The following is a 20,808-nucleotide window of genomic DNA, read 5'->3' on the forward strand; positions in this document are numbered from 1 at the left end:
GCTGACCAACCTCAACCGCAGACACACAAACAAGGCTGTTGCCTTGGTTTAACCCCAGTCGGTAACCAATCCCCACGCAGCCGCTCGCTCACTGCCCCTCACCCAGAGGGATGGGGAGGAGAATCAGAAAGGAATGTAAAACTCAGGGGTTGGGAGAAGAACAATTTAATAACCGAAATAAAACTTTAAAAAAACCCCACATTAATAACAGTCCTAATGAAAGTGAGGGAGAAGGGGGGAGAAATGAAATCCAAAGGGAAGAGAGAAAAGAAAACAAGTGATGCACAATACAATTGCTCACCACCCACTAACCGATGCCCAGCTAGCTCCCGAGCAACGATCCACAGGCCCCGGCCAACCCACCCCACTCTCCCTAGTTCATATACCGAGCATGGCATCCCATGGTATGGAATACCTCTTTGGCTAGTTCAGGTCAGCTGGCCTGGCTGTGTCCCCTCCCAATTTTTTGTGCACCCCCAGCCCTCTTGCTGGCAAGGACTGAGGAACTGAAAGGTCCCTGACTTAGTATAAACATGAGGGAACAACAACTGAAACCATCAGTGTGCTATCAACATTGCTCTCACACCACATCCAAAACACAGCACTGCACCAGCTACTGAGAGGAAAATTAACTCTATCCCAGCTGAAACCAGGACTGCTATAAAACTTGCACAGTGACAAACATATGTGTCCAGAAAGCTCAGTGATACATTATGCCAGCCAGGACCAGGTAGATCTGCAAAATTCCAACTTTTTTCCATCAGTGACAGGAAGGTTTAAGGACTTACCTCCAAGATAAATCCTCCTTCTTACCTTTCCTCTGCCGGGAGGTCAGCTCTACCACAAGTTCCAGCTGGGAATGCAGCAAGGCCATCAGCTCCTTCCTAAGGGCTTTATCAAGTAATGAGCCCAGCCCTACTTATTCCAGATACGTGGCATCTTTGTTACAACAATCAGTTCACACATAGATGTGCTTAAAACACCAGAGAACATAAAATGCATCCAAGGCGCATACATACGCAAGCTTGGCTTTGCTGAGGTAGAGGATGACAGCATAAATCTAAAAACATTTTCAGCTTCTCTTTGAAGAGAAACTTCCTTTCCTGGCTAGCGCTATTTGTTCAGTGCAGAAGAGTCACTGAGTTTAAAAGCAGGATGACTCATACTTGTTTAGAGGTTTATAAATTACCTGCAGTTAAGGAAGATGTTAGGAAAAAATGTCAGGAAGGTTTAAATACTGTTCTTTGAAGGTGCAGGGAAGTGATAGCTAATGTATTAACTTCTGAGAGCAGCTAGTTGAGCATTAAAATCAAAGTGACTTGGCTTTTCCCTTCATCATTTTATCAATGTACACCACTTGCTAACAAAGACCTTTTAAATATAAAGCAGATAGTTTTATAAAGAAACGTGGACTGTTCAAACAAATAGAAAACCTGATCTGGTTTGTCTTGACATTACACTTGCAAAAATGGCACCTCAAGCACTGCCATTTTAGAGCAAAGACACAACTATGGCTGACAGGACTATGGGATTGACAAAATTATGCCCAAATTACCCAGAGGAAGGTTGTTTCTTAGTCCCCTCAGCATAATTAGAGGAGCACAATTTATCTACCATGCACAGTGATACATTCATTAATGTCTTTGGTTCCTCTACTTAACTTGCTTGGGTACCAAGAGCAGAAGAAGAAAGTTGCATCATACCATCCACTACCAGCCACTCCTGGTCTCTGCTGGTCTGCACTCGGCACAGTCCCAACAACCCGCAGGAGATAAAACAAAGAGATAAATAATTTTTTATGCTATGTGGAAGCGATCATTCTTTCTACTCACTGGATAGTCTCGCTGAGGCTTACTCTAAACCTTCTTTTCCTATCCCCTAGAAAAGGAGGCAAAGCAAAGCAAATGCACAGCACACCCCAAGATAAACCTCCTCCCGCCAACCCTCCATAAAAGCCGAATGAAGACAAACTAATCATACCATAATTAGTTACAATTTGCACAGTTTTGTCATTATAAGAAAAATAACTTTTCCTTAAGATTAAAGGGACTGGAAAGCACTACATAAAACCTTTCCTGACTTTTTCTTCTCAGGGGAATTTTTGCAAAGCTTTCTTACAGTACTTCATGCAAAGATCTGATTATGTATTTCAACTTATTTTCTCTGTAATTAGTTTAAAAGCTGGGTCATATGCATATTTAAGCTACATTAATTTGAGCAAATCTTCTACAGGGATACACTATATATGAGTTAGAATTTGGGGCGCTGAACTCGGTATGCCCACTGGTTTAAATAGGACTAAACAACCTTGGAGAATGAACAACTGCAAACCAGATTCTAGTCCTCTCTACTCCAAAGCACCCAAGAATGCACGGATTTGCTCAGATTTATAAAAGGTCTAAAGAGCATGTTCTCTGCATAGCAATCTATGTCACACATGAAGATGTAGTTAAATATTCACCTTTCAAGCAGCACCAGCTATTTAAAGGAGTTTTTTTTCTCTGCTGCTGAGATGTGCTAATTCACCACAGAGCTCTCATAGTCTGTGTTACATGAATTTGTCTTCCTTTCCACTGAAAGGAAGATCACAAACACCGTATCTTTCAGTTGGGGGGACAGCAAAATTTTGAACTACTTTAATTCATAACGAATATTTTTCTAAAAGGGACACTTCCTGACCAACGCAGCTGGTAGTTGATAGCTGGTCATTACATAGTGCCCACCATACAACGAGCTGGCCATCTCCTTTAGCTTCCACTTGAATCGTCTGCCCCATGACCAAAATAAAAATTTGCAAGACTGATTAGCCTTCCTGAACACCATACCAGTGGTGGAGATGGCAGAGGCACACACTCCCACAATGCTGATTTTATTTAGGATTCAGAGACAGGGTTAAGAATTTTCTCTAATTCACCATCATGGAAAATTGCACACAGAAATCATTTTGTTTTGCTCTGAATTTGAGACAGTATACTACAGAGCTGCATGATAACTGGTATTCCTACCTCTTAAAAAAGAAATACCTGTGATGGGAGATTCTGCTTGTTGCATAGCATAATCAAGGGATTTAGATTTTTGGTTGTTTTTTTTCTTCTTAAGTTAAAGTATTTCATTACTACAGCAAGACGAGTGGTGTTAATATCCTAAAATTTTACAATCTTCTGTCATTGTGTTTGAGCAAGAGATAATTATATTACTGGCATGTTTGATAAATCTTTTCCTTCATGAAGCCTGACTTGAAATATTGGCCATAAATTTTCCCTTGATCACCTTATGAAGTCATCCCTGTAGACTAGTGGATTATGCTGGTTTACCACACTTCTTGTTCTGCTTTAATAAAATACACTAGTCTAACACTATTAATGCACTACTTGGTTTGTTATTTTCAAGATTTAATCTTTAAAAGAAGATCAAAGCCACATGTTCAATAATGTTGCAAACCTAGAATCTGACAGCAAGTCTTCTACCCAAAAATCTCTCAACCTAACATGCTTTTAAAATGGAACTGTTTATTCCACAAATCTACTGACATCTGAAATCAAGGCATTTCAAATCATGTGTCCATTTTAATAAATGGGCAGCAATCTCTCTGCTGTTGGGAACTGTCAAAAATAAAAGATTTGTATATACTAAAATGAGCTTAAATCAGATGATGGCTGACTGAAACAGCAATGCTAGAAAGACAAAAACAAAAGAAAATTGGGGGAAGGTTTTTGCACTTGTAATAGAAGAGGAGCAATTAATTGCAACCTGTTTCTACTAGCAGAAATGTGGACAATCTGCAGAGCTGACAAAATCTAATCCAAGATAAAAATCTAATCTAAAAATGAGAATATAAACCAGGGCTAGCAGTATTTTACATTTAAATAACACCTTTAACTAATAATTTGCATTTCTATTGATACCGACTCATACCTTATCTGTAGCAGATGTATGAACATAATATTGATACTGTTATTAAATTCTTTGCTTGTATCTCTATTTTCCAGAACTGTGCTTCAAGTAATATTGCAGAGAAGTATTTCTCCTTAACACCCAGCCATAAGATGAGGCTCTTTTAGTTTCAACAAACTAGTTAATTTGCTGGAAGACATTTCATTATAGTCAGCCTCTCTCTAATGAGGTCAGCTGTCAGGTCCTCCATCCATGCTTACTTTAGGTTTTTTATAAATTAGGACAGGTATTTTTTTCTTCCCACACAAGAAGTCCAATGACATGCATCTTGCCTGTTACACATACAACTAACACACACGTACCTGTTCCTTAGTATTTTCTCAGTACAACATGCATCAGATTTTATAAAAATCACAACTAATCTGCCTTTTAGAGAGCCTTGTCATCACTAAAGTTTTTTTATCATCTTTGCCATAAGGCAAGAAAGAAATATCCCAACCTTACACTTCAAAGCTGAGATCCAAGTCAGATTTAGGCCTAAATGCAATACAGGCAAAACCTTTGCTTGAGCCTGTTCCTGTCTGATATCCAGACTACACAGGTTCAACAAAACTCATGCACAGCTGAGAGCTCTGTGCGAGCTTCAGAAGTGCAGCAGGAACAGATCTGAGCAGCAAGCTCATGCACAGCTGCAGATCATAGAATCATTTAGGTTGGAAAGGACCTTGCTGACCATCAAGGCCAACTGTAAACCTAACACTGCCAAGTCCACCACTAAACCATGTCCCTAAGTGCCACATCTACACACCTTCTAGATACTCCCAGGGATGGTGACTCAACCACTTCCCTAGGCAGCCAGTTCCAATATTTGGCCACCCTTTGGTGAAAAAACCTTTTTCTTAATATGTAATCTAAACCTCCCCTGGCACAACCGAAGGCCATTTCGTCTTGTCCTATTGATACTAAGAACAGCAGCATCCCGACCCCCTTGCTTTCTAACCTCACCGAAGTTGGAGGCTAGGTGTGGCTGGATAAGGAGTCCGATATAATAACACTCAATAACAGCAGACTGTTACTAGGTAAGGTATTCTTTATTGCAGCGCTGGGGTAGCACCAGGGATAGTTCTACCATAAGCACACCCCCCAGTCTGGCAAACTTTTAGAGACTATATATCATGAAGTTATACGTAGTCGTAAAATTTCTGAGAACTCATTCACATATACACAAGATTTCCTGGAACTCATTAACATATGCAAATATCTGGTCCACATGCACAGTCATCTTTCGTGGTGGTCTTCGGGGTCTTCAGATGAAGGCTTGTAGTCTTCTTCACTATGCCCGCTGATTGACATTTACTTCTGCACAAACTCAGTTCTGGGATCAGTAGACCCTATCCTTCAAGGCCATTCTGTTGTAACTTTCATCTCTGTGGTCTGTGCATCCCTTCTCAAGATTGAGCTGTCTACCATGAGATTATCCAGGTGTCCCCTTAACTTACTCCCACTCCTTATCTTACAACCATCTGGATCCTCTTTTGTTCAACTAAATACCTAAAGTATTTACAAAATCTCCCTTGGTTTTGGAGCTCTAACCCTTTCACTATTGCCTGTTACTTGGGAGAAGAGGCTGACACCCACCTTGCTACAACCTCCTTTCAGGTAGCTGTAGGGAGCAATAAGGTCTCCCCTCAGCCTCCTTTTCTCCAGCCAAACAACCCCAGCTCACTCAGCCATTTCTCCTAAGACTTGTGAATAAGCAGAGCCTAGCCAGGACGACCTCTGCTCAGCCAGGTTTTTAACATACAAGCGTGTGTGGTGTCAACACACGTCCGTGGTGACAACATGATGTGGGAGACACTCAACAGACAGGACAGTAAGACTTCCTCCAACATCACTGGCATGAATGCTACGTGGATTTTGCAGACATTTCTCTTGAAGACTGTTGTCCTAGCACTATCAAAACTAGCTGACTACAACAAGGCTTTTTTTACCATCCCATACCAGGTTAACTTCAATAAGTAGTTCCCACACTTTGCCCCGGCACAGCCACCAATCCCCCACAAGGTTTTGAAAGTCCATCTACTGTCTGTGCTGTTTCTTAATCCTCTTCAGGCCAGTCCACCCTGCTTCTTGCCTCTGCTGCATCTGAAGTCTTCCTCCTTTGGGCTCCTCTTCCAGCCAGGCACTCCTCATCTAGGCCCCCTTCTTTTCCTGGGGCCTCTCTTTGTCTCTCCTACATCCAGGGCACTCTCTCTCCTCCCTCTGCTTCTTCCAGGTCTCTCTTCATCAGGTACTCCTCTTCTATACCCCTCAGAGCTATTTAACTACTTAGCAGGAACCAGCCACAGCTGCACATTATCTACATCAGCCAGCCCACCGCCCCTGAAGCCAGCCCAGGGCTGTATATTCTCAATGTTAACCTGCCTTCATTCCTCTATAATTCCTCTACAGACTGTGTTTACACAGAGTATGGGATAGGGACCATGCTGCTTTGTGGGCCATCTCCTGTGCCATATCACTGCTGATGCCACAGATAAGTGGCACAGACAACCTCAATGAATAGAGATAATGGAAAAAAACCCTACAGATAAGCCAGGAGGTGAAGCAAGGTCAAGCACTCCTCCCATCTTGACTCAATTCAACCTTTGTATCTTGCTGGATCACAAGATGCTTCCTTCCTCCCCACTCCTTCTGGACACTCAGGCAACTCTTAGTCACAGCTCCTGTGGAAAAGAACTTTACTGCAGCCTTTCTTCACAGAGCTGGATGTTTGTACTTTGTTTTGTTTGCTGAGACATTTCTTCAGTCTATGCAAAACACAGACATGCAGATCAGTTTGCATATTTCTCTGTCTACAACCAGCAGACTGTCTCACACCAACAAGCTACTCACCATCACAAGTCTACAGCTGGCTATAAAAAGCTTTGTAGGTACTGACAGCAGCCAGGCAGCAAGCAGTCCTGCAGCACATTCTGGTGACCATGAAGCAGATGTGGCTTCGGAAAACATACTGCCTGCATCACATCCTGAGCTTTGGGGAGCTTCGTATCTCAGGGAGCACACGGAATAAGAACGAATTAATTTCTCATTAAATGTTTTAAATTACAAAATACATTGTGCTCACTCTCCTAATGCAGCTGGGGATTTATCCTTGCCTCCAGGTTGTAGTTTTCCTTCTTGTTAATGTTCTGTGCTAATTTCACAGCCATGCATTTGGTAAAGTCAGCCTTGTCCAGAAGGATAAATCCAGAGCAATAAAATAGGTGTCCACTAAATACTGTTTTATCTGATCTGTTTCACCTCTGCTCTGCTACCAGTTGGGTTCACATAGTCCATTTCTCAATTACTAAGTGGGGCTTGGGCTTTCTAATGTTTTCCAAGACGTGTAGTGTCTTATTTAAGCACTTTATAACAATGGTGGAAAGAAAACAAAGAAGTAACTGGACACAGAGTGGGAAGCCATGTCCGCCACATCCTTCATGTGTGACACTGACATTGAAAGACAGTCAGGCCAGGAGTATGGGGGACACAGGAACAGGAACCATCATACAGCATTTGGGTGTCCACCTTCGGCACAATGCTAGCCTCACCTCACAGCTCAGTCTTCCAGTTCCCTGATTTTCTGGGCTACTTTTGCACAGACTTTCCTCAAAGATGGCACCCCTGATCAAAAACATTGCTTGACCATTTCATGTTTATGTCCCACTGTGACCCCTTTAGGAGAAATGTTTGAATGTGTTCAGATTTTGTCATGATGGATGCACAGGATGGTATTCATATAAAAACCTGCCACTGCCTCTGTTGTTACAAAGGCACTCAAAAATGGCCTTGTAGACAAACAAGGCATGGAGACAAAATACAGTAGAATATTACAGTATTTTCTTTGGGCACTAACATACCAACTCTTACACCTGCAATAATTAATCTCTGACTGTAAATTAGGCAAAACAAGGAAAAAGTATATAACTTCATCTGATTCTAGCTTTTCTTCTTTTGCTCTTGTAGTTAAATTCACTAATTAAATGTAAAAAAAAAAAAAACCCCAAACCAAACATAGAAGACGGTCATGGAAATTTTCATAGCCCAACATTACAAATCAGCTACAAATGTGATGGTTCACAGCACTAGTAAGGACTGAAAATGGCACTTGTGCTGAAACCTCATTTTGCTCTAGTAATCTGAATATGTATGAACAAAAGTAATATAATAGCTATTTGGATACATGAACAAATTAAAATTTTACAAGAAGGTCATTAGATAAAATCTAATACACATAACATCTTTAAAGCAGTAAAGAAAAAAAAAAAAAGAAAGAAGAAAAAAAACCCACCGGCTTAACAACTAAGTACTTTTGAGGTTTTATCTGCCCTGAGGGCCTGATCCAAAACCTGCTGACATTCAACTCTCCTGACCACAGTTGATTTAAATGGTCTGACCCGGACAGCTGCCTGGGTTAGATCCTCTCTGACACAAGGAAAACACCTCACTGAAAATCAAGAGTCATCTCACTTTTCTCTTTTCTGTTTTCTGCTGTTGAGCAACCAAAGTCTTGGACAGCTCTGTTTTAGAAATAATGCTATTTTTAAAGTATCTCTTCACCCCTTGTGTTTTCTGTAATTTTGAAAAAGCTTCAATTAAAAACCAAAACCAAAACAATTTTAAAGCAGAGGAAATACCAGTCTAGAATAGCAGTATTTTCAGTGCCTGAACAGAAAAGCAAAAAAGTGCTATAAAAACAATCCTTCAGAAGCATAAAAAGCTCTTTTACATCTTAATGCACTTTTCAGTACCAGCAATTTTCCTTCTCTCCTCATTAAATCAGAGGCTAACTGGCATCAGGATTTAGAAACAGCAGTACCTTCAATTCCCAGGATACTTGCACATGGTGAACACTGGTAATTTCAAACCTTTACAAGAGCACATTACACCTGCTTTACTGCTTGCTACTCTCTGCAGGATAAAATTTTCAAAGAAAACACATTAAAATGTTTAGGAAACAAAATGCAGAACAAAAGTAACTTTTAGCATTATGAAACCACATGAATAATTATCAATACTGGTGTAAAAGATTCTACAGACAGCTACTGTAAATCTCCTTAAAATGATCTCAAATCACTGTAGAAGATCTATGCCTTACTTGATTGCAAACTACACACAAAGCAACTACACGTAAAAGCTCTTGGATACTCCACATATGCCCACAGTTTCCTGAATACCAAAAATCTTGATTTTCATGCAAATTTCGTAAGAGCGCAGTTATACAGCTTGCTGCCATGAATTATGCAAACTCTGCGATGTATGGCACACATATTGCTGTAAGAAAGAGGCGCATGCGCAGTTCAGACTGTCCACTTGCAAAATGTCTAAATACATTGCTACCTTCAGCAGAATTATTTCCAAGCATTAATATTGAACAGCACTGTAATTGGCATTTTGTTATTCCACACATCCAACAGCATGCAAATAGGTATTTGTTGTTATGCTTATATTTTTGATCAAGCATTTGCAGATGAGCACTCAAAACTCAACAGCATTTATAATGGCTACAAAAATGCCAGTCTTATCCTCCAGGAAGTCACTGTAAATCATGGTGTCAGAGAGAGCCAGCAGTGATCCTGTGTTCCTCATCATAATCACTGCACAGGCTCATCAATATTACATGGACCTTCCTAATTTCATGCAAAGCCTTAGAAAGAGGCAGGCAGGCACAGCCCAGGTAAGCAGATACATCTGCAATAACGTAACAAATGGGGGGTTCTTTTTTTTTCCCTTCTTTTTGTGTGTGTGTGTTTTAAATACCATTTCCCCTGCAGTTTACGTACCCAGTGTAACTGTGACAGTACAGGAACTGCAACACTGCCCAGAACAACTGTTTTTCTCTTCTCAATCCTATTCCAAATAGTAGCCAAAAACTGCAACTTACAGAAAGAGCATAAAAAAAAAGGCAAACATATTATCCTTCTGTATTTATCCTTCCAAAAACTGGCAGCTTAGGAACTTGCTGAATAGATCAAAGAGAGTACATCTGGACCACTGTGTTTGATGCCTTTTTCAACCTAGTTATGCTTTTGGCCTCTGTGGGAACCTGTGGCAATTTACTTTGGTTTAGGTGGAAAATAACTTACTCTGTTTCTGCGTCTGGTACACCCTGTTCCTGACCCCGGTAATACGGTTAGCATAACCCAGTCTTATTTTCTAAGACAAACAGCTGTAATAGGTGAGCATGCTGATCACACATCATGCCTTTCTCTCTTCCCCTTTTCAACACTGTGGTTGTCACCAGGATATGATGACCCCCATTATGGAACAGACAAACCCCCTGTCAGCATTGCGACAAAGCCATCTGCCAACCAGGCATTGTCGCCAGGATGTGGTGACACCCATCAGAGAAGTGGGAAGCATACCAGCACGTGTGCTACTGCCTATAAATTCAAGCAGCTGCAAATCCTAAGTAGGACACAGACCAGAACTGCTGCTGGATGGCAAACCCCATGATCCCCCAGGGGTCTGGGACACCCCTACCATCACCTGCTTTCTCCAAGACTGAGTCAGTGACTCATGTTGTTTTAGGTAAAGTCCTCATCTAGATTATGGATATTGTATCACACACTGAATATTAAGAATTTGATCCAATCTTCTGAGGGCCCGGGTAACTAAAAAACTCTAGATAGTAAGAAAGCTACACTGATTACTAGAAATTCTATTTAACTGAAAGCTATGACAATTGCTAAGAATACTCTGTAATACCGAGCTACGCTAACAGCTAGAAACTGTAGCTAACTATAACCGATGGTGATTATTAAAATTTTAATACAATAATAAAGCTCTAATTATAACTACAACCATGTGGCCAGTCCTCATTCTGCCAAGGATCCCTAAAAGAACCTGTGTGTCCCTGTAGCATCCAGTGACAATTCAAAACTATTGACAGCTAAATTTAATGGATGCTCTACAGATATGGTGTGTGTGTGCACGTGTGCATTCTCAAACTGAACAGTCCCTGCTTACTCCTTGTATGGAGGTCAAGCCATACCTCTGAGCAGCTTTGCCACCCTTCTCTGCCTGTTTTTGGTAAAGACTGATTAAACAAACAAAACTCTATTGCCAAAACTTTGCTATGTACAGCAACCATCCATCCCACTGGTAACCACTTGCCAAAGCAAACCTGAAAAATCTGCTTGGAAGTTTTCCACAACAATACAGACAGATGAAGCTAGCAGTGCACCAATTTTTCAGGTTTGTATCTTTGCTGAATTGTTGATATAGCTGAAATAGCTAAAAAAGCAAGTTAAAGTAGTTTCACTTTACTTGATATAATACTTCCATATGGGGATTTCAATACATGAGGAAACACAGCTTTAGGCTATTCCTTACTCAAAGTAAGCATGATGAATTATAGAAACACAAATTAATTAAGTACTTTGAACATAAAGCTGCCTTTGGAAAGCATCATTTGAAATAAAAATGTTAACTTTGAGTTACATGGTAAAAATCATTATTAAGATTTTGTGTTCCAGCACTGGTAACAATTATGCATCCCAGATTCTTCTGCACTGCTCAAGCAGAAGCCTAGGGTGGATACATCTGCTGGTTAACAAACTACTACAGCTGAATTTACACAGCTTACATTTTCTACTTGAAAGAACCATTTCCATCACCATGGAACACATGATTTGCCTTTTCCAGCATACAGTATAGTGCTTTCCCTTTAGCTGCTAAATGTGTGTCCAAATTGTTCATCTTTCAAGTACACATAAAATGACAGAAAAACATCTCAGCTATTGTTCCTTTTTCCCAGTGTTTCTAGGCATAACAAAGCGAAATAACAACCACCAGAGAAATATCTGACACGGCGTCAACACACTACAAACTAGATAAAATCTTCAGTGATCTCTAAGGAGTAATTCCATCACCACCTTTCCCTTCTGCAACCACTAAGAACCATGCATCTGTCTTGTTTTGAAGTCTAACTTAATATGCAGCCTGTCACTATGTCTAAGCTGGTGGGCCAAGAAGAACTTTGAAGCTTCATGGTGTTCTCTAGTTGAAGACTGAGCCATAAAGCAATGATCCCACCCAGACCTTCGTTATTTGAGAAGGAAGAAAAGCCATGTGGGCGAGAAGGCATAATGGTATGTTTTGAGTCCTCATTTGGGACAATGAGGAGCTCAGAAGGGGAAGACAGCCAGCGCTCAATCTAGAAGCTGTCAACAGTCATAGTGTCAAGTTGGCCAATAAAGGCTAAAACCTGTAACGCAGGGCCCAACAAACTCTGTAGGTTCACTGCCAGACCTTCCTACTGCTCTACCCAAAAGGAATACATGATCCAGATATGAGTTTACAAGATCCATTTTCAAACAAATTAGGCACATCTGGACAAGAGTGAGTTAAACAGCTCTGTTCACATGCAGGAAGGACACATTGCTCTGTATTTCAGTATGACATAAAAAAGGAGCTCGAACCCTAGGACAAGCTCCATTTTGCTGCATGGACAATGCTTGCATCCGGGCGTCTCTGGAGTCAGTCTACACTCTTGGCTATTTGAGAAGCGCCAGCTCCTCAGACCTTGAAAAACAATGCAATGTGATATGAAGTGACAGATTCAGCCTTTAAAAATATCATCCACAACCCTGAGAGAAAAGCAAGATGCACAGAACATGCCTCGCATGCAGAAATGGTCCCCTCTTCCTTCAAAGCTATCTATCTTCATGGAAAGGAGCCTCAGACTTCAGCCACTAGACAAAATACTACCAGACCACTTAGACCAAGTTCCTGTTTCTTTCATCAGAATTTTCAACTTTTAGGCTTGATGTTACTTAATTCAAGTATTCCTGTTAAAGACACTAAAAGAAAAACTAAAAATGTAAATAGCCAACAGGAATGAGCAAGACACTACCAGTGCCTGAGGCACCTCTGCTATCAGGGAACTAATTAGGTTAAAGATGCCCAGATGAACCCAGTAAGGGAAACACTAGGTCCTCAGGTAAAAGATCTGGAAGATGTAAGGTATTAAGAGGTCAGACCTGTCATTGACAGCACAAGCACAAACAAGTAAAACCTGAATCAGCAACTCAGCAACAGAAAATCTTTCTACAAATACTTTTCTGAACATTTAGTCTCAGCCTAAAATTGCAGTCACACTGAGAATTTAATTATGTTAATATTAAGTGACTTCGGAACTTTAGATTCATTCCCCTTTTGATCTTTGGAGGGGGGTCCAGAGGAACCAGAAATACAAAGCTACATGGTGGTTGCATCCCCATCCTTTTAAAACCAGTATGCAAAAAGTACAACCAAACAAACTCAGAATAATAGAGGAATCACTGAGAAATATACTGAGACCAATGTAAACTGAAATAATAACCCATTCACTTCCAAAGGGCAGGAGTTCTGGGGAGTACACAGAATCTATCAGGGACTTGTCATGGCAGACGTGTTTGCATGAATCATGCTTAGTTGCTAAGGAAAGTCCAACAGTACAAAGCTCTACCAAATGTCAGGGAGACCTTGAAAGCAGAGACCCCATCAGTTTACCATCATTGTCAACCTGTTGCTGTGTCTCCCCGAGTGTCACTGAGAACTAATCCTTTCACCACCTGATACCTAACTTTTGTGGTAGCCTTGGGACCTGCTCAGAACAGTCCAAGCAAAACAAGAAAAGAGGGTCCTTCAGGCTGCTGCTGACAGGGAGCTGTAAGAACCATAATATCTCTGCATAAATCACTTTAAGTCTATCAAAGCATAACCAGACAGCTTAGCTTGCACAATCACACTGCCTTCCCTAGTTCTCTTGTATTGCATACCATAATAGAAGTCACTGGCACTAGCAAGGTACACTGTTCTTTCTTACATACATAACACAGCATCATGCCAGATCAGGCATGACAACTGCCTCCATCTGCTAGGAAGGGGACAATCTTAGCACGGGAAGCTTCACCTGTACTCTTCTGTCTTTTGATAGCATCCTCAGAAGAGGGCAACACCAGCAGTGCTCGGCAGAGATCTGCAGGGATTGCACCAGCAGCAGCCACTCCTGACCAAGAAAGAGCCCTCTGACCAAAGCAGCCACCAAGGATGGCATGGCCATGAAGAGGTTCAAGAGAAACAGGTTCACGCACCCCCTGAAGAAGGCTGAGGATAGCAAGCCCTGTTAAGACAGCAGCTGCATCTCTGTGGGGGTCAGGGCTGCCTAGTGCTGCTGGCAGCATGATGGCACTGCAGTGCAGTTGTGCTCCCCCACTGCAGCTAGGCTCCCTCTCCCCTTTCCCAACCCAGAGTGCAAAATACAGATTGCCAGGGGAAATCACAGGAGAGCGGCTGCAGAAAGGCAGGAATGCTCAGAGACTCTTGCCCAGGACAGCATGGCCTGGAGGACACACAGCTCCTTGAAATCTGGGTCAGGGCATGATGAAGGGCCCCAGTGGGCACCTTCTAGGCTGGGTACCCATTCAAGGATGCTGCTGCAGCACAGATTCTTCTGATTAATTTCAACACAGCATTAGAGAGCCTCCTGTGTAAACAAATACAACACCGTAAAACAACACAACAGATACATATTCCCTGCAACGTGTTTTTATATTGTTTGCATGCTCTTATATGATGGTGGGTGAACAAAGTTATTTTGCACTGATTTCACTAAGAATTGTGCCTTTCAATTACTGGCAATAAGATCAAAGTAATAAGCCTTAAATAGATTTTTAACAACATTTTAAACTTGTTGATTAAGATTGTCAGAGGATTAGAAACAAGTTTAAATCACTTAGGGAAAATGATCTTAATATCTGTTTAGAAATAGGTTCAGATAAATAATTCCCTTTCCTTCAGGAATCCTGGTAAAATTGGGGTCAGGCTGTTACTAAAGCAATTTTCTTTCCTTCTTCACTTCAACATCTTAAAAGGGTACAATGTAATAAATTCCTACAGCAAACATACGTTGGGAGAGCCCCTCATTCCCCATAAAAAGCATATTATTTTCCACTGTCCAGGCACCAAGTCTGTATTTCAAGTATTCACATCCGTGGGATAACTAGTTTTTGTTATCACACATGCATATATTTATATCCTAGCACATCACATACAGCTCAGCCTCTGTAAATTTGTTCAAATGTTGAGAAATGGAATGATAGAATCATAGAATTATTTAAGCTGGAAAGGATCTTTAAGATCATTGAGTCCAACTGTAAACCTAACACTGCCAAGTCCACGACTAAACCATGCCCCTAAGTGCTATCTATATCTACACTTGAAGAGATAGTTACAGCATCTGCCTACCCATTAATTTGACTTTACCTGACTGAGAGTGATTTAATCTTTCTGCTGAGGAAGGGGGAAGCCAAGGGAAATTTGACAGCAGAGTGAGGTCCCAAAAATGTGTGATGTGAATGAATGTGACTGTGTGTGCCAAGCACTGTGCAGTTCTCTGGATTCAGGCACAGAGATCACATGAGCAGATGCTGTGCATTGGGGATTAGATTGCTTTTGTCAGAAATGCTCATAAAGCAGAACTTTCCTCAAATGGCCACAAAATTAAAATTAGGAGTTGTGAGAAGATCAAACATCTGTATCTGAAGAAATAGCTTATGATACTGTTTGCATTCTTAATTGTCAGTGTAAGACACTCCATGGATTTTCTTTTTCCAGAATGACACACTAAGTCAAAACTTAGCTTTCTGGGAGGGGGAAGGAGGGTAGAGGAAGGTAGACGGGAAAGGAAAACAGCCATAATAAAACAAAGTAAGAGCTCCTTTAATAAAATCAGCGGTCTACAGCTAACGTGCATGCATATGGTCTGTGCATCTATATGCTGACGTGCATACATACCTCTTTTCCTAATGCTTTCACTGATTCTATACAGATCACATGCAGGGGAAGAAAAAAAAACCAAAACCACCACCACGTGGAGGGCAACGGATGCTCTTTTTTTCAATTTGACGCCTGGAATGTAATAGGATTTTGTGGAAGCAAATCCGGACTTTGATGTTATATGCAATTTTCTAAACAGCATAATTTCTTATAAATGCTCAGTTAAGTAAACAGAGCAAATAATTATTTTACTCATCCCAGTCACTAAACCATTATTTAGGTTCCTGCAGGGGGTATATAGGAAACTATTTCTGAACACTAAAGCCAGAGAAAACAAAGGAACAACACAATATTAGCAACTGAGAAAATTCTCACATTTTTTCTTCATGTAAAGCTGGAAGGATAAGATACAGTAGAGTCTCTGTCTCATCAAAGCAAACATCTTACATCAAGTCAAACCAACTGCATGGGAATATTGTTTGTCCGAAGTGACTGTGTTCTCATGCCTGATATGAAGATCAACTCTGATGCGCTGGCCTGACAAGTTGTATTTGCATTAGACATGGTACCAGGTTTTAGTGATGTATTTATCCATTCTTGAGGCAAGTTAAGTAATGGACCATGAAACACAGCAGCTTTACTTACAACCCATGAACGAAAATCCCAAAAAAGTTTCTAAAGCTGGTCCTCAATAGACTATCAAAATAAACAACATGCACCATGAAGAACATAGTGCTTTGCTTTTTTTTTTTTCTTCATTCTGAAAATTAAACTTGTTTAATGCTTTCTATACAGTCAAGAGTTAAATTCTTAGTGTTGAGCCTAGATAGAACAAGTGATGCTAGACATAGGGGTTTTCTTTTATTTTTTTAAATCTCCCTGCCAAAAATTTTGTTTAAAAGTCTGGTCTTCTTAATGGCACCTGCAGTAAAGCAATGTTTGTGTGTGGTGGGTTGACCCTGGCTGGCTGCAAAGTGCCCACCTAGCTGATCGCATTCTCCCACCTGAGCAGGACAGGGAGAGAAAATAAGATGCAAAAGCTTATGGGTCTAGGTAAGGACAGGGAGATGGCTCACCAATGACTGTCATGGACAAAACAGACCCAACTTGGGGAAATTAATTTTATTGACAATTAATAACAAAGTAGGATAGTAAAGAATAAAAACAAACTTAAAAGCACCTTCTCCAACCCCTCCTCCTTCCCAGGCTCAGCTCACTCCTCACTCTTCTACCTCCTCCAGGATTTTTTTCACTTTCTTAGCTGTTATCACAGAGGCACCGCCACCTTGTCCCAGGGGCTCAGCCATGCCCTGCAGTGGGGCCATTGGAGCCAGCTGGAAGCACCTGGAACCAGCACGGGGCAGCCCCGGCCTCTCCTCACAGAGCCACCGCCAGCACCCGGGCACCCACACCCCCACCCCCACCCCCACTAGTTGGTTTAAGACACATGAAAATCTGGGGGTTTGAATCTTATTTACAACTTTAAGGACAAACTGTAAAATCATGTTAATCTCCTTGAAATCACCTGAAGACTTTAGATATATATGTCCAAATACCTTCAGAGAGGTCTGTGAAACAGAAAACTGTTGGGAGTTACACACAGGGGCCTGGCACACCCACAGCACCTCGACTGTACAGAGATTTTGCTGAAAAGGGGCCACTGTAGCTTCTCCTGGTGCAAAAAGCTGCATTTTTCAGAGAAGAGGAAAGCCCTACAGGATGCCCATGACACACAGTGGGGGGCAGAGGGAGGAAGGGGAAAAAAGAATACCTCCAGAGGAGAAGGGAAGATACTTTGTGTTACTGGCATTCTGCTTTCTGTCCAGGCTGGGAGGAGCAAACACATCTTGGACAGTTGTTATTAAAATCAGGAGCTCTTCAGAGAGCAGAGATTTGCAAGGCTATAATATTCCACCATGGGGTTTGGATCGTTGAAACACAAGTCCTGTCTGCTTCATGAGGGTTATTAAAAATACTGCAGTTTCACAGGAGGAGTCACCCTCTGCAAGTCACTCCCAAGTCAAAGCATTGGATGATCCTTTCAGGATAGTCATCTGTCATTAAGCTCTCAAAGTCTACTGCAGGTACACATACATTTCCACACCCAAAAAGTCTAGGAGTATGATCACAGAATCACAGAACCATAGAACCGTTTGGGTTGGAAGGGACTTTTAAACCTCACCTAGTCCAACCCCCCTATATCTTCAACTAGATCACGTTGCTCAAAGCGCTGTCCAGCCCAACCCTGAATGTTTCCAGCGATGGGGCACCTACCACCTCTCTGAACATACATAATAGTCTACTTCAAATTTAAACAAAAAGTTATTCACCTTCTATATACAGAAGTTTCAGTAAATGAACATATTTGCACTTTAAGAAAGGAGAATGAGCAAAATTTTCACGCCATTACAGATATGCTCAATGAATTGCAACCTACGGAGTACCTTTTCTTATCAAGAGGCCAATGATAATTAAACATTACTTTTTGATAGCCATGCTACGTATTCACAACTATAGTTTTCCAAGACAGACTCTTCTGCCCACCCATCTTTCCAGCCTTTATGCAATCTTGTAGACAGCCCAGTCACCTCCAAAGAGGTAAAAAAATCAAGAAGCAGAACACCTCAGGCCAGCCTCTTGCCTATGCTATCGTTGTGCCCTCCGTGGCACTACAGGAGCCGCTCAGAGCTGGAGCAGAGTGCCATATGTGTTACCTCCAAAGCCAGGAATCTGGTGGCAGAGGACAGCAGCCAGGGCAGGGCTTGGCTCCGCCTGCGGTCAAGGCAGCACACAGGCAGCAAATCACAGCTCCTACCCAGAGGAACCATTTATTTTGTGTGCTGCTTCACTGCAAGCGGTCCTATAACCCTGTGAAAGGATTCTGTCCCCCACACCGTCACCCTTCTCTGGCTGGCTGCCGCCAGAGGCTGGCTGCGCTGCACCCACAGTCAGCAAAGGCACCACATCACAAGGAGGCAGACGGGGGGGTTGGTTTGGGTTGGTTTGGGTGTTTTTCTTTCTGAAACACGGCTACGTGCGGCTTGTAAAGCATTTCATACAGCCGGACAAGAACGGACGGGAAGCAGAGAGCCAGCCTGGAACTGCAGCTGGGGCAGAAACCTTCCCCCAGATCTCAGCATCCTTTCGGCGTGAGGCCGAGCCGTGGGGGAGCACCGGGACGGCAGCTGGGCGAGCGGGGCTGCCACCTGCCGGCCGGCCCCGGCCCCGGCCCCGGCCGGGCGAGGCGGCGTTCACCGGGCGGCGGTACGGCGGCGCCCGGCAGCCGGGGATGCAATACCGACCCTGCGCCACACAGCCATATAAAACTTTCTCTTACAGTAAGCTGGACTTCACCCCGAGTCAGGTTTATCCATAAAAGCCAAAACACATTTTGGCCTCACATACAGGCTGCCAGCTTTTTGCTTGTTTACTTTTGCTAACAGTAAGTCAGCTTGCTGGCATTTGCCCATGGCTTGCAATGACTTCTTTCCTTTAAATAGGCTGATCAATGCAGAAATAATAATTTCCGTGCATGTATCACCTCGTATTTTCAAACCAGCCGTGTGAAATAAAACACTACAACATTATTAAAGCAGCAGTTAGTTTGTCAGCTGACAAGCCATAGCCAGTTGGACCCAGTGCTCCTGTGAGTACGGAAGGAACGTTTGCAGCAACAGAATTGTAACGTGCAACAGACTGCACATGCCAATGCAACTGATCGCCCAAAACATCACCAAGTACTCAGTGTCACCTCACGTACACGCTCCCGGAAGGAAGTCACATCCCCAAGAGGGATCAAGAAGCATCCACTCATATACTTCTTGCATGTGAAAGACTGTAACAGAAACATCTATAAGTGAATAAAGAAAATATCATTACACCTACATGCTAACACAGGTTTCAGTTTATCTGTCCTATGTCAGGTTGTTCAGACTATGCTAAGAACGATGGCTAGAAACTCTGCAAGTTGCAGTAGCTCTGTTCAAGCAGATCTAAACAGAAAAGGTGTGCAGAAGCTTTGTTCGGTTCAGACTATCACAAATTCCTCTACCTGACGGTGGAGGGCTAATAAAATTGCACGTACACAGATTATTTGCTTCCATTCCTCAGAATCCATTCTGCTAGCAAGGCCTGTCCTAGAACATCACATCTGATACTGCTTCCACCCCAGTGAAAGTCTTACACAGTTTTGGGAGGTTGCCATGAAGTGAGAAACCTTAACAGCATATAGTGAAGATACAGCCTGCTGCTGTAATTTGCAAAGATGACACTCACTTGACAATAATAATTATTGGACCTGCAAATTAATGTTCCCAGGCATCCCTTCAAGCCCTCACGCTGATGGCACTAGACTTCAGTCAGCGCAGATGAGAAAAGTTAATTGGCCTACGGTACAGCCACGCTGGCACAAGTGGGGAAGACCTTGGATGTAACATCCTAATAGCTGGGAGGGAAAGGATGATATGCCTTCACCCGCAAGCTGTCCTCACTTCATCCACAGGCCATGCCCATGGGTAGGATGGGGCCATGCTTCCTTCTTCAGTATTTGTAATTCTCAAGTGGTATTTCTCAGTCTCAAGAACTATTTCGCCTAATCCTTGCTGCTGCCCACATTTGCTGAAGAGATAGATGCAGTCTTCTGGGAGCTCACAAAGGCAGATGACAGCTGTCTCATCCAGAGAACCTCACAGGCATGTGGGACAGGAGTAGGCTCATAGGCCTTTCATCGAATCAAGTACCCACAATCTTGTGCCAGGTAACACATTATTCCTATTGACTTTGAAAGTCCTAAAAATATATTCTGCTTGGTCAATACTAAATACATGGTTTACTTACTGCAGAACAAAGTTGACATAATCACTCTCAAAACCACATTTCCGGACTATGACAACGTTCAAAATTTCATGCAAACCTCATTAAGTATAAGGGAAAAATCCTCTGCAGTGGAAGGGACCAAGCATCTCAGGTGATTATTTTTTCCAGTGTGCTCTTCATCTCTGAAAGTCAGCCTGCTTCCAACTCTTCACGTTTCAAACCACCAGGCTGGAGGCTGATCAGCGCTAGCACCTGCACCTAAGTTATGTATACCTTTCCAGCATGCACTTGAACTAG

At 42.2% G+C, this 20,808-nt stretch overlaps 1 protein-coding gene across 7 annotated transcripts in view; it reads right to left on the reverse strand.

Moving 5' to 3' along the window:
• Positions 1-20,808, reverse strand: part of OXR1 (oxidation resistance 1) — a 290,279-nt gene that overhangs the window by 170,251 nt on the left and 99,220 nt on the right. The window contains exon 1 of one of the 7 annotated variants that reach the window (XM_037379598.1): positions 789-1,084. The exons of 3 other annotated variants lie outside the window; for them this stretch is intronic. In XM_037379598.1, coding sequence (XP_037235495.1) covers positions 789-874 — 86 coding nt within the window. In that variant the 5' untranslated portion in view covers positions 875-1,084. Of the gene's footprint in view, positions 1-788; positions 1,085-20,808 lie in introns of those variants that run through there. 3 more of the 7 variants (XM_037379594.1, XM_037379596.1, XM_037379604.1) reach the window with 3 other exon arrangements.

Source organism: Falco rusticolus, chromosome 3 (assembly GCF_015220075.1).
Source record: "Falco rusticolus isolate bFalRus1 chromosome 3, bFalRus1.pri, whole genome shotgun sequence".
In the NCBI taxonomy this organism is placed as follows: Eukaryota; Metazoa; Chordata; class Aves; order Falconiformes; family Falconidae; genus Falco; species Falco rusticolus.